Raw genomic sequence first — 14991 nt, 5'->3', positions numbered from 1 at the left:
CTGGATTACGTTGGCCGTTAAAGAAAAGCATTAGATAAGAATAAATATTAAATATATACGTTGATCTTTTACGTTAACGTTGGCTTTTATTATAAAGCTGTTCGTTTTTGAGTTCTTGTAAATAATACGGAATAAAGTACTGTACTGTACGACTGAATTATTTTAAGTGTATGTTTTAATTAACCTTACATATAAAAGGCACTGCCCTATATTTACAATAATGAATAAGCTTTGTAATGATTACTTAACTTTGATTATTTTTTTATGGTACCTAAATTGGAAAATCATAACTCCAAAAGGGAGAATGGTAAAATGGTGTCTCAAATAATTGACGCACTTTCAAAAAATCCAAAGGCATGTTTTTAGTCAATCTTACATCGAAAACAATTATTACAAGCGTTAAGCTAAAATATATTTACATTTATACATCAACGTTACTTCTAATGGCAGAAAAGTAACAATAATTTTATGTATCCTCAATTCCACTGCTAATGTAAGCTCCTCATAATAATTTGTTTTACTTTGTATAGCATCAGAAGCTATAAATTCGCTTTTATAGATGAGTTTCCTCACCGGATTCGCTACACGGTAACCTAACTACTTTGGCTCCCGCTAGGACTCCTACACCTTCCAGACATGACCGTCTATTCGAAAGAACGTCCCTCAAGAATGCTCTTCTGGGGCCAGCTAAGTCAGTTCCGGTTATAGATCTGGTTAACTTACGCAGGGCTGGCAGTTTTAATGCTTCTTCATATGACGGAGGTTCATCCGTAGGAGTAGTTTGTTCTCGACCACCAAAGGGATCTCTAGACGAAATAGGGGACAGCTCCCTGGAGTAATAGACAGCGTTTTCCCTTTGTCTAGGTGCTGTTTCTGGTATTTGCTCATAATTGACGTTACTAGCTAAATCGTCTATGATCTGTCTTGCACTCCTAGCCGAAGTAATTACTCCCGCCCACGACCTTCGATTCAGCTGCTTGGCTTGATTAATATCAGCAATATTGTGGCTAGAGTGCGTACCAGTTATAGTTGCTTTGGGCCGTCGAGGAGGTTCATCGAAGGATGCAGCTTTGATAGCTGGTCTCGGTCTCCCAGATTCTATGTCTATAAGAACTCCAGGGTTCGAAGCGTTATCAGCAGGTTCCTCTCGTAAGGCTGCATCTATACGCATGGCTTCTGAGTAAGATGGAACAATAGCACAATTACCTCGGATTGCTGCGAAGAGTTCTAGGCTATCAACAGTCGAGGCGTGGGAAAGGGGAAGGGTTCTTGGTGGTCTTGGGACCGAACAAAGAATTGCGCTCTGCTCGTCTGCAAGAGCCCAAGCGTAATTAGTTGCTGGCACTGGGGGCATAGTGTCTGAGAGATGCGTGTCTAAGTCTAGTTGTCTACTCGGGTCCAGCTCGTAATTTGTGCCGAATATCTTCGTTATCTATAAAAATGAAATATGGTTTACAAAATTATTTTTCTACTTGACATATTGTAGTGGAGAATAAACAATTCTAAGAATATCTTTTAAGAAAAACACTTTTTGAACGGATTAAAGCTATGTATTATTATTAAAACTTATAATTATTTACATAATTCTTAATTTTAAATTTTTTACCGACGTTTCGCGTGCTTTTCAGCGTGCGTGGTCACGGTGTCTGAAGACAAAAGGTGTTAAATGTCAAAAGTATTTACACAGCTGCAGAGAAAGTTGTTTTATCTTATTTATTGCCCCGAAATTGATATCGACTAAAATATGACGATATCTTTTAATTTAACTTTCACATGTGTTAAAACATATTTTTAAGTTATATTTATTGTATTTTGAAGTTCTATCTAACAATAATACATGTTAATTATTTTACCGTATAATGCACATACGCCGTGTTACATTCTATCACGATCCTAAGGGGCCAGGATAGGAGAAGACAAGACAAGCTCCAGAATAGTAGTTGGGAGGAATACCACGGACATCGATCGGTATCCCTGTAACAATACAACGTATATAGAGAATTCTAGTTAACTGCAAATAATAGTACAACGGAGTACTAGGTCTCCGTTGTTAATAGAAAATTTGTTTAAAACATCACCTAAGAGCTTTTTAGCTGGTTGTAATGTGCTATTGCATTAACACACGAGTAATGTACAATAATGAATCATTTTTACCAATGCAAACATTACAGTTTTCATAAACTCTCTCTTGAGATCAATTGGACACTTAGTTTGTTCAACTCCTTAAACCTGGGAGTGCTAAGTTGATAAGGAAAACAAAGGAGCACTATGAATTTGGAGGCACAATAGGCGATCTCTGTTAAAAGAAAGATTATCCTTAAAACAGGCGTGCCCCTACTGGAATAGATATTTAAGACTAAATGAATACTCACCTATAAGCTACCATATACTCCTTGAACGAATTGACTCCAATTAAATCTAAACCCTCACGCATTTCCATAAAATCATCAAACCTTTCATGTTCCGCGAAGAATCTTGACCTTTGATCTTCGAATTCTGGAAAAATTGTTACTCAAGATGAGCTTTCAAGGAAAATTAATTTAAAACTTCTTTGTTGTATCGTTCAGCTCGTATAAATGGAATACCGTTCCCGCAGGAGCTAGCGGAACGATCGTTGGCAACAGATAAATTTTCAAAACGATGTTTTTACAAATTTGCCCAGTTAATTGCTTGTATTTCAAAGTATAAAATGTAGGGGAAGTGGTTTCATTTATCAAAATAAAGGTTGTTGTAGCATTTTTAAATAAATTTAGTAAAATATTTGTTCACAACAGTAATGATTTGTTTATTATAAAATATAAAAAAAGTACTTATTGTGAAACTGATATTTTTTCTAATGTTTTTTTTTTTCATAAATAATAACTGTTAATTGTGTTCGTGATTTAATGCGTATTCCCTGAGTAAGTTAGTATAATGAATTGAAATTTTCCTCCGGTTCAAAAATGTTTCCCGTACAGCGTAAATACCAATGCACGATTTCCTTATCAATCCACGTTATATTTTGCAAACGTTTCTCGTAACTTAGTTTGCAGGCTCCGTCTGCCGCATTAAACTTAATTCAATCTAGTTCTCTATTGGATCTAAAATCTAATTATATATGCAAATTGTAACGTCCTTGGGTACGATAAATTTTTCTCTAACATGCAAATTAATTGTGGCGTTATTCGGTCTTTATTGAGCCCCTTAATTATTATATGTAAAATTAAAAGACCTTGTATAGCATTTTAAATATTTATGGAGGATGTACATTTTTCAGTCATCTTCGGGCACGGGGGATGCGAAAGTATCTGTGCATTAACACCTTGGATAAAAAGGTCAGTTTTTGAGTTTGAATATTGCACACAAATATATCTAATGATAGCGTTTGAATGCAATTTTTTGTTGAAGTTCTATTAGGGATAAATTAGGGTTTGAATTGATTATAAGCATATGAATGGAACACGTCGTGAACAAACATATGTTTTTATTAATATAGTTACATTTCGATAAAGCTTTTATTGGCAACAAAAGTGAAATGAAAATCCCAGTTTTATTGCTCTAGCCAGCTTTCGTGTTCAATAAAAATTGTCATACACCCGAATAATTTCAATGTTTCGAAATATCATTGTTCAATAGTTCTTAATGCTAAATCTGAAATCTGAATATGAACATTTTACACATATGATACCAAAAACTCGAAGAATTTATTATTACCACGTGAACTTAATTTTTTGTATGACCGGTGGTAATTAAATAATTCATTAATTTGCTGGCGGACTTATGTTAAAAATCAAAAGATATTTACGTATAAGTAAATAACGAATACTTATTATATTGTCCTATTAAATTATATATACATTTACAGTCAAAGAAGCAATATTATTAACATTTTAGTGGTTTTTGAAGGATTTCTAAGGCATTAAATGCCCTTGAAATCATGAAATATCGGTATTTTAGAAAATTTGGACAAAATATCAGACCTGCCTTGTTGCACTTTCATCCTAGTATGAACATTATGAAATACATAGTGCACTATTATTTTATAGACACAGATGAAGTTTATGTTAAGTAATGCCACCCATAGACTGCCAGAAGGCGCGCAACTGTGTTGCTACATTGCACTCATGTGTACTATAATATGTCCTGCGTACATGACCAATCTAAGTAGGATTAGCCACCCTAGTCGAGGACATAATTTTTATGTATTATATTTTCTATACATACCACTAGCTGCTTCAATGTTTGCAAAAGCGAATCCTTTGCTAAACCTCACTTTGGTGATAGGGGTCTTCGTGTCCAAAACCAAGTTTCGCGATGCGTCCCGTTGTCCACAACAAGCATGTGCGAATGATGTACTAGCACTGTGCGTGTTCACTCGTTCGTAATATACCTATAGAAATTGAGATCTATTTCACAATTCAAAGAAAGAAGATTTATACGGTCATAACGCAGGTTATTATTTCTAAAAATTTTGTTGCCTTATCATTTAGTTATGACAAAAATAAAGCCATACATAGCTATGAGGCTCCAGAAGAAGACCAACCAAACTTCTCCGACGCTTATATTATGCAGGTTTTAATATGTACAGAAATGTTGCCCAGCTTTAATTAGCTTTTTGCCGTGTCATATTGAAGTGTCACTAATTCTTATTATAAACAGATAAATCGTTATAAATATAAAATATTAATAAGTATAAAATGAAATTGCGGATCCTTTATTTCTTACATAATAACTGAAATCAATTCAATCAATCAACGAGAAAAAATAAGAAGGATAAAGTTTAAAAGATAAAGTAATGTAAACAAAATTGGGCACAGAACATCTAGTGATTTGTTTACGCTGTGGTAGACGTAGAAATTCTATAATCTATGGAAAGATTCTGCAGCAATAGTAACAAACGTTTTTTTTTCACGTAGCAACCATAAATCATTAGCATCGCAGTTACGTGTCATTTCAAAATGTTTCACGAAATGCGCTTAAAATTGAAATGTAGCGAAAATTGTTCGTTCATAAAAACAATAGACGCACCACAGACGTAACAAAATGCCTACCCACGCTGAAATTACATTTTAACTTGACTTTTTTAAACACTGCAGTAATTTTCGTACGTTTTAAGAACGGCTTTCTATTTTTTGTTGTGTGTTTACGTCATTTTTATTATTACGTAAATATTTAATATAAACAGTTATACATGTGTTTTAATCCCACATGCATAGTACATACTTTTCATTCATTGTTTTAAGGCAACTGTGATCAATCGACTCGTTACAAACGTTGTGTAATACACAAAAAGATGTAACGTAAAAATGTGACGTTAATTTTTTTTCCAACGCCGATAAAGAAGTTTCACTTCAAAAATATGGCCAGTACTTGTGGTGTATGTGTGGTGACTGATCATAGTTGAATTCGTGTATGCGGTGATGTTTTTCCATGCCTCCTACTGATAGAGGACAAATCTTTGTTTTTTATTCATTTTATTATTAGTATTTACTTAAGATGTCATGTGAAACATGATTTAAATGCCAAGTTTTTGTTCTTCACAACATTTGTAAGGAGCTGCCTTACAAATGTTGTAAAAAATAAAAGTCCTTCTTATGTCCTTCTCTTCCGTTCTACGCGAGAACTGGCTGTAGTTGTAAAATTAGAGGTATTTAATGTTTTTTTTTTGACGTTCATAAGTGTACATTGTGTTTCCTATATGAATAAATTATTTTTGACTTTGACTTTGTGCTTCGAACCCGAAATTATTGCTTTTCCGGGAATCTAATCTACAGTCTGTGGCCTCGGTGCGTCTACCACTATAAGCCACTAAGGAGGCTCTTATGCTTTCTTTGTATTTTATAACAAACGCTATTAAGGATCCTGAAATTTATGATCAAGATAGACATTACCATGCACCCATGGTTCAAATGTACAGTCAGCTGAAAAGTTCCAAATCCAAATTTATTATATTATAGCTATAATTTTAATGTGTTTATTTATTTGGAATCAATCAATCTTGGCCCTATAGAAGCGGCCACTTAACGGCCAGGTGTTTTTTTCGAAACATATTTCTAAAATAGTTATTTTGTATTTGAATTGTATACTGTTCCTTAAATGTCATCTGTATAATAGTTAGACATAAGTAAATTTAAAAAATCAGTGGCACTTCAAGCTTTTTAGATCTGCGACTCTGATTTCTATATCTGTTTCATGATCATTGGTTAATCTAATAGGCGAGTAGGTGATCAACAACCCTGTGCCTGACACAGGGCGTTGTCTTTTTCCTCCTTTTCCGTTTCTTCATGATGTTTTCCTTGACCGTTTGAGCGAATATTAAATGCACACATAGACAGAAAGTCCATTGGTGTACAGCCGGGGATCGAAACAACGACCTCAGGTATGGGAGTCGCACGCTGAAGGCACTAGGACTGCTCACTATTTATAAAAAAAATATTTTACATTTTCTTGCTGACTGTACCTTACCTACACGCATATATCGACTGAAACTGTTCGTATTAATATGCATGAAGCATGGTTCAGGTGACTTATACTCTACCGCTTAATAAAATATCACATGTATAAATTTAATATATGGCTAACGGTCAACGGCCGTGAATATTCATGGGAAAGGGTTTTCCATGTGCTTGTATTAAGCGTATCGAAAAATATCTGGATTCTATGTAAATGGTTGCCTAGAAGCGTAAAACTTTTAAATATTCAAATATAGAATACATATAGGACGTCGCAACTATTGACATTAACTAAATTGTTATTCTACGGTGAGTAAAATGAGTTTAAATTAACGTTTGGCGCGTAATTCAACATAGGCGACAATAAGGGTTTTATCAAAATTATTGTTAAATTACGCATTCATCTCTACATTTACATCAGCAACATATCTTATAATTTTTATGCCATACGAAGTAATAATCTATATAAAAATTCTCTGTGTATACTTTGGTTTAACCCATATTCTCTCTAAATTCCTTTTCTATAAAAATATCGAACGTGTCACGTTATCACTTTGTGCCACAGAGGAAGGCATTGTCGATATTTTGCATGGAAATTTCACGTTAGGGTTGCTCGTGTAGAATTTTATCAAGGGGGTGTGCCAAATCTACATGTATGACAACTATTTACTATACGCTTCATGTATTGTGTTTTTAAAGTGTGAATAGTTCACTTACATAATATATTAATCGATTTTATCATTGGAAATTATTAAAATTTTGTTTAATTTATGTTGTATTGTTATGGGCGTCTAGGCGATTAAGTTGTGTTAAAGGTTTTTATCGTTAACATATTTTGTATTTAAATTCTCATAGTTATATATCCTATAAGATCTTTATATATACAAATGAATTGCTGTTCATTTGTCTTGCTGAAACTCGAGAATGACTGGACTAATTTGATAATTATAATCTTGAAATATTTGTGGAAATTCAGGAAAGGTTTAAATGGAAGGAAACATAGCTAATATTGCGTGTTGTTCCCACTTGAAAAACATCAACCAAAAACGCCAGTTGAATAACAATAAAAACTCCTAGCTGCTTACACAAATATGTGTAAGTGATACGAATTTCACCGGGATTTCTAGTAAAATATTCTTAGCTATTTCTTATGGTGGACGCATCAGTTTTATATCCAGATTAGTGCATAAATGTATGCATACAAAATATATAATTTTGTTAAATTCTTACCTGTGTAGTTGTATAGGCGTCCCCATTCCTATACCTTGTAACTTGCCGCTTTCTTCTCACGTAGTGGTAGCAAATAGCCTTCCACCTAAAAAAAATCATTAATACAAAATAGTAATAGTAAAATAATTAATAAAGCTTACAAATTTAAACAGAGGAAGATGCATTTAAAAAACGGAATATTACTCGATTTTTCTACAAGTCAAAGTCACTTTACAAATGTGATTTACGACCGTTTTAACACAGTTACACAACAGAAAATTTGAATATACATCGTTGCCCTCGTGTTCTCCGGAACTGAGACTCCTGATTTTTTCAAAGTGTTTCAGAGCATGGTACGGTTTACAGGAAACCGTTTTAGGCGTTTTTGGACTCATTATGCCCCTTGATAAAGGGATATTCTAGAGTGAAGTTGGATGAGACAAGGACGGAATTATACGCGAAAGAGAGGGAAGATCGGTAGCGTCTCGAAGCCAGACTGAACATTCTAGATTGCCGTACGACATGGATGAAGCGATGTGCGAAAGATATAAACGTCTAGATTTCTTTGATAAGGATAAAATACCATCTACTCACTACCACTCCTCCCCAGAAAGTTCTCGAATGATGCTCATCATTATTCCTAATATACGCGGGCCAAAACTCGACCAATTAAATTCATTTTTGAGAAAAACAGCAAAGACTTCAAAGCGCGAATATTTTAACAAGTGATCTAGTTGTGAGAGTGTAAAATTAAAATTAGTGACAGTGTTTTGTGTCTTTATTAGTCTTTCTCTGCGTAATTTGTATATTTTTAGTACACATACATTCTTCGTTGAATAATTTATAATAAACAATTGAAGATTTACGGCGATTTACGGCCAAGGTCATAACAATATAAATTACAAATTTGTACACTCGTATTTCCATATCCTTAACTTCCCTTAACTGTATTATATACTTATACCTAAATGTTAGTAGAAAGGTGAAGGCCTCCACCAACCCGTTCCAGGTGGATACATCTTTGCTATAGTCCCGTCCTTTCCTGCTATTTCTGTCATATTATCAGCCCACCATCTTTTTTCTTTCTCAATTAACGTAAGTAACGAAACAACGGATCCTGTCGTGTATGGTTTGACTAAGAAGTCAAACCATACGGTATACAACCCATCACAAAAGCGGTGCGGTCATATTCCTTATTTAAAAGTGAAATTTAAAATAATTTCCCAACGAATTTTTATCATAAGACGGAACAATGAATGTTTTTCCCTTAGTCCGCAAGTTCCGTCGGACGCCGGTGAACCGTAAAATTAGCTCAACCTTTTCCGTGTCTAGGGCACTTGAACGATGCTAATGAAACTGACTTTCAGATTTTTGACTCACTATTTAATTGGATAAGTTAAACAACGTTTTTCTTATTATGAACAGAAATTCACAGCACTCTACCGGGTACAATTAGTATTGTCTACAGGCATGGCACATAACTATATCGATCGAATCGACACTATTAAATTGACACATATTAAATTGCAACTCTTTTGTTTAAAAAAGACAGAGTTTTCAATAACAGACATTTAATGTCACAAAATCAAGCGGATTTTAACACACAGGCTTCAGATACACCCTACCCGCATTTCTCTTTTTTTTTAATTATTTTGTATTGTAGTAATTTATTTATTTTAAATTATTTATTCACACTTCGTTGCAATAAAAATAAAAGAAAGACAAATAGCACAATACATAAAAAATACAAGGCATGCAACGATGCTTTATCGCTAATAAGCGATTACTTCCAGGCAACCCTAGTAAGAGAAAAACTAAAATGAGAAAAATGATGAGTGCAAGAAGTGCAGAACCAAATGTTATACAAAAAATATAGAACTTTAATTATCTATTATCTACTATTGATCAGGTTAAGAAGTGTTTATACAGAAGAGTTTTAAAAGATGATAGAGAGATAGCCAATCGTATGGATTCGGGCAGCCAATTCCACAGCTTAATGACGGAGATCCTAAATGAAGGTGAGGTGAGGTGTAGTTATGTAACCTGTAAGGTTTTTCTAAATAAATAAGATTTACAGATTTTTACTTTTTAAGTAATATTGTGAAGTACATAAGCAAACATTTGTTCATATCAAAAGGTCCTACTAGAAACAAATGCAGCATTTGAAACTTGTTACAGTGGTAGAAAAAATATCTAAACTGTGTGCCGTACACAGTTTAGATCATATAAAAAGTACTATTTAAATTTCTTTTTTGCATTACACAGTTCACACTGGGACATGCTTGTGTTGAGTGAATACATGGCGTATGAACATGGTCTCGGTTTATAAATAATATATATTTAATACTGTAAACATTTACCTATATTTGATAAGGTATTTTACATATATTTGAATACATGAGATGTTCTTTTGCTATGTGACTGGAATGCTGAATCCGCTACGTTTTATGTGGCTACACTAAATACATATATGTATAATCGTTTCCGCTCACAATAACTAAATTTACCAATACGAAAAGTGTTGATTCGTTTATTCTCGCGCAAGATATTTTATCCACGATACAGTTTACGATACTTAAATCATATTGAGTATTTCATTTCTTAAAATGCTGTAAGGCAATTAAAATCCATACCATCTTTAAAACCATATTTTTTTATACTTAGACAGGTGATTTTAGAATGTGTTAGTTTTTGTTTGTATTTCATGGCTGTATACTCGCACTTCAAAGCTGAAATAAATCCTATTATGTGCTTGGGTCCATACGACGTCAACAGTCAACTTCAAACTATAAATTCCATATATTATTAATATATGTAATTGCTACATAAATGTTGCAAGCAAATAAAAAATATTCTACTCGTTCTTTGTGTATATAAATGGTACTTTTTGCATTGGTGCAGCATACAACTTAGCAGTAAACTAAAAATGGTAGTTGCAAATATTCCAGAGTACGTTATTGTAAGAATACCTTACAATTTGGCAAATTTTTGGGCATTGTTCTAACAAATCGCTCACAAATATAAGCTTTGTGTACTGTTTACGAACAGTAGGGTTTGCCGTTGGCATGGTCGTTGAAATTTATGCACGAATTACGTTGTTTTTCAGACAATGCTAGCAATGTTAATATATCAAGTTTTTAACTATAGTAATAAAACATAACATTCTTTAAGTTACATACATATATTTTAGTTAATAATTTGAAGCGTAAACAAAATGAAAACAATCACACACTTGAAGCTCTTTCGTTTTTTCCACACTCATAAATTGTCAAAAAGGTCAACTACACTTGTATTGAAGTATCACTTAGATTTATGATCGCTTAGATAAGCCAAGTTAGTTCTTTCAAACAAAGTGTTTCATTTAACATATATCTGAACCGCCAACGAATTTCACTTTATTTTAAAGATTCTTTTTTATCTTCTTTATATGATGGCCAAATGCTACACTCATATATGTATACATATATTTACAGACTACGACTATTCAAACACAACACTTGGCGCTAAGTATGACTTCTGTATGCCAAATGCAATACATTTTTACATACGGGAGTCGTACTTAGTGCTTCGTCGGACTATAAATCGACTTCATGTAAACATTTTTTATAAGAAATTTATAGCTTATCAATTCTTATTCCACCATCCTCTTACAAAGCCTAAATTTGACAAATAAACATGATTTTTACCTATCCGTCATTTCCGATAGAAGTGTGTGATATGTTTTAACTGAAAATTTTCTTTTCTATGTATGTATTTACAGTGAAAGAAACAAATGAAATAAATTGCTTAGGAAACTCAGAGTTCTCTAATTAGGTTTTTTTAATAAGGGTTAAGCGACAAATTATGAATCCAATTTTGTATAATGTAAACATTGGGTTTATGTTAATTTAAATATTTATTACTGTACAGCCGACAAAGGGAGTCGAAGGTCAGCTCAAGGTTAGAGGGGTCCTTGAGATTCTGAAGTAATTACGGTAAAATGGAGATGTGGTTACAAAAAAACACCATACAAATACAAGATTAGCTTTATCCAACAATCAGTCGATCCGTTAAAAACATATTTGCGATAAATTTATAGAGTTACTTTTCAAAAGGTATAATCTATGGCAATACTCAAACTATAGAATATTAGCGGATCATCAATTGTCAGTTGTCAAAAATTAATTTAGCTAATTGGAAATACTTGTAAAGTCTAATTCTTACCACATATTTTATCAGAATCTTTCCGATTACATACACATAATTTAAAAATATTTCAATTTCTACGTTTTTTATCTGTATTCTTAAGATTGTTCTGTTAATGTGTTTGCGTAAGTGTAAAAATCTACCGCTTCTATGTCTTAAATGATATTACATTATCGTATTACAGTATGATATTATATATGTGGAAGTTTACCGTTTAATATAGTATGTTTAATTTTGAAATGCATAACTTCATTAAGGCGCTGAGTGCTCTTGACTGAGTAAATTTACACCATCATACAACACAGCCGAATAAGATTTCTAATAATAATATTGAGTTTAATTATTTTTATAGATTTTTCCCTTTCGTATATTTTTCCTTTTGTAACACAGCTTCACTTAATGTTAACAGGCATCATGCTAGTATTTCCTTTAATAGAAGTAAATTATTTCTAGTAATAAATAACTGTTGCTTTATGCTATCTATGAAGTTTTTGTTAGAAAAAACAAATTAAAAAATGTTAATGTTTGAAACTTTATTGTATATATTATGTCTTCCATCTTAAGTATATATTATTTTTGGTTGTCTATAATTTATTGTCAGCTGTAAGAAAACGAAATTGATAAACCAAATGATATGTCAAAAAAAAACTAGGTATGGGTGGGTAAAACTATATCCCATTATGTCAACGTGTTACAGTCACCTTGTTTTCTTTCAAAAGTCTTAAGAAAAAACACAAAGTATAAAGAGAAAACAGTCATAAAACAGTTGAAGTATGCGTTGGAATGGAGCCAAAGTTTATAACAAGACCGTAGTTCAACCTCAAGGGTCAAATATTCACTTAAATTGTTCATTGAATACTTCTATTTAATTTAAATGCTTTACAAATTATTATTAAGTAATTCTCTACCAACGTATACAATTTAACGAATAAGTGTTTACCTGAAACTACCAATAAAAATTACTATGGAGCGAAATCGAACAAATCGATTTCATCCCAGAGTAACGTAACGTAAACTTCCTAGTTTTATTAGAATAACTTGAATTTATGTTCAAACCCAACAGTGTAATGATGAGCACCCCATAAGCTAAGCCTAATAGCGTAGCTGTTATACCAGTGGCGCTACAACCATGAACAACCTAAAAAAGTTAACCTGACTCAGAAAGCATAAAAAACTAAGGTGTGTTGTTGTAGGAGCGAGGTTACGGTACTAATTAATAATTAACATTTGCGTAATTAATATTTTGTTATCGCTTTTATGTAATTTGATACGAGTTTAGTATTTTATTCACTAGTTATTGCGTGAAAGTTTTCAGGACAGGAAAACGTAAGATGTAGAAGGGACGAGAAGAAATACATTTAAAGTCTTTAATCATTCTATATATTTATTAAAATCGCATCACAAGTTGCAATGTTAGTAGACGGACAGCGGAGTTGGGCCTTTGTACTACTAGCAGTAAGGACAATAATAAGAATGAGCTTCCTACGACCTCAGTGATGAGAGTCAGACCCTGAAGCCAATACGCTACGACTAATACATTCCCGTAGCAAGTTTATACAATAAGCTTGCCTCACAAAGACCTTTCGATAAATACGTATAAGAATTTAGTTAACTTACAACAGACCGCCTTTATAAAAGAAAAAAATACTTAAATACGTTTCGTATGATATAGATAATAATCTCGAGCATTAGAAAATCACAGAATAGTTTATACATTTCTATTATTTAAGTAATTAATTCGATATTTGAACACATACACACACTTGCAAACGAACTATATATGCAGAAGATAATGCAGATCTGTAGCTAAATAAACCATCTAAATGGGGTCGTAACCTAAGATTGATAGCCAACAACTACGTGACCTAATAGAAAGCCCTGAAAGCGAATGCCTCGGATGTAACCTAATACATTTAAAACTAATAAATAATAAGATAACTTTTTTGTAAAATAAATTTCCAATACGACATACGACCTTTAAACATAGCTACGTTATAATGGTTAACTTAATTAATAATTATATGTAGGAATATATTTTTTATACCTATATCATTAATACGAACTATCTATATCTCTATATATGTCTAAAAGTTTCGTGTCTGAGAATCTGACAAGTCTTAGTAGTCTGAGTATCGGCTTCTATCTATCTTTCAAACCACCATATTATACCCCACCCCAAATATATATTTTTTTATTTTGCTGACAATTATTTTATTTCTTTATGATACAGCATTCAAAAATACATACAAACCTGAAGTGTCACCCCTCTACGATTAACCCCTATTTATTATTATGGTAGATAGGTTATTTTTATTGAAGTAAAAAAATGTTTCCTGGAAATAATATACATGGCAAAACGACATTTGGTCAACTAGTATAATCTAAAAAACGTCCAGTAAGGTTATATTTTAAATTAAATTAAATTTGTTAGTTTCATAACTTTTTTTTGACACACTGTATCATTTGTTATTGCTAACCTGAATCTTTTGAAACCTTGAAAAACCTGAAATAGTTATTTAAAATAGTAATAATAATAATATAAGAGAGTGTCTCTAGTAAGTTGGTGACACCGACAACCCATCTGTTTGCTCAACTTTAGCAAAGGTCTCCTCCATTTCTTATCACTCTGTTCTGTTCTGAGCTTTCCTTGTCCATTTTCCCAGTTACGGTTTTAAATAACATTATGTCCGTTAGAATCAATAATAAAATCATAAGAAACCACACAAAAACTGAAGATGTCACAACTAGAATACGAAGATTGAAATGGAAATGGGCTAATGGTTATATAATAAGAGGTATAGAAAAGTGGAACAAAAAGATCCTATATTGGTACCCAAGATATAAGAGAAGAAAACGAGGTAGACAGTTTCGAAGGTCGAAATAAAAACCGGAAGTAGTTATTTAATATTAAATTAAATACATATTTTGAACCTTCAAATATTACAAAAACTATACGCGACAGTAAAGTTACTCAGCGCTTTATAAAGCACTATTATTAATAATAAAAAACGGATTTTCATTCGCTTTCACCATTCAAGATTACGAGTTAAAACTTGCGTGATTAAAATTAATTAGATGCATCCCATTTACTCACTTCTGCTCTCATTATGAAAATCAACCAAGGTCTGTAACATGAATATAGATTTCATGTTCTAAACATAGTATG

General features: G+C 32.6%; 1 protein-coding gene across 1 annotated transcript in view; it reads right to left on the bottom strand.

The window, feature by feature from the left end:
• Positions 1 to 384: 384 nt before the first annotated feature.
• LOC123711617 (transmembrane protein 151B-like) overlaps positions 385 to 14991 on the bottom strand; it is a 40826-nt gene continuing 26219 nt past the window's right edge. The window contains exons 4-8 of the mRNA XM_045664244.1: positions 7662 to 7746; positions 4204 to 4369; positions 2373 to 2496; positions 1854 to 1974; positions 385 to 1432 (exon numbers count right to left, since the gene is read on the bottom strand). Coding sequence (XP_045520200.1) covers positions 554 to 1432; positions 1854 to 1974; positions 2373 to 2496; positions 4204 to 4369; positions 7662 to 7746 — 1375 coding nt within the window. The 3' untranslated portion in view covers positions 385 to 553. The remainder of the gene's footprint in view (positions 1433 to 1853; positions 1975 to 2372; positions 2497 to 4203; positions 4370 to 7661; positions 7747 to 14991) is intronic.

This window comes from Pieris brassicae, chromosome 1 (genome assembly GCF_905147105.1).
Source record: "Pieris brassicae chromosome 1, ilPieBrab1.1, whole genome shotgun sequence".
In the NCBI taxonomy this organism is placed as follows: Eukaryota; Metazoa; Arthropoda; class Insecta; order Lepidoptera; family Pieridae; genus Pieris; species Pieris brassicae.
The sequence above is the reverse complement of the archived record's forward strand: the minus strand, read 5'-3'. Positions and strand labels throughout refer to the sequence as shown.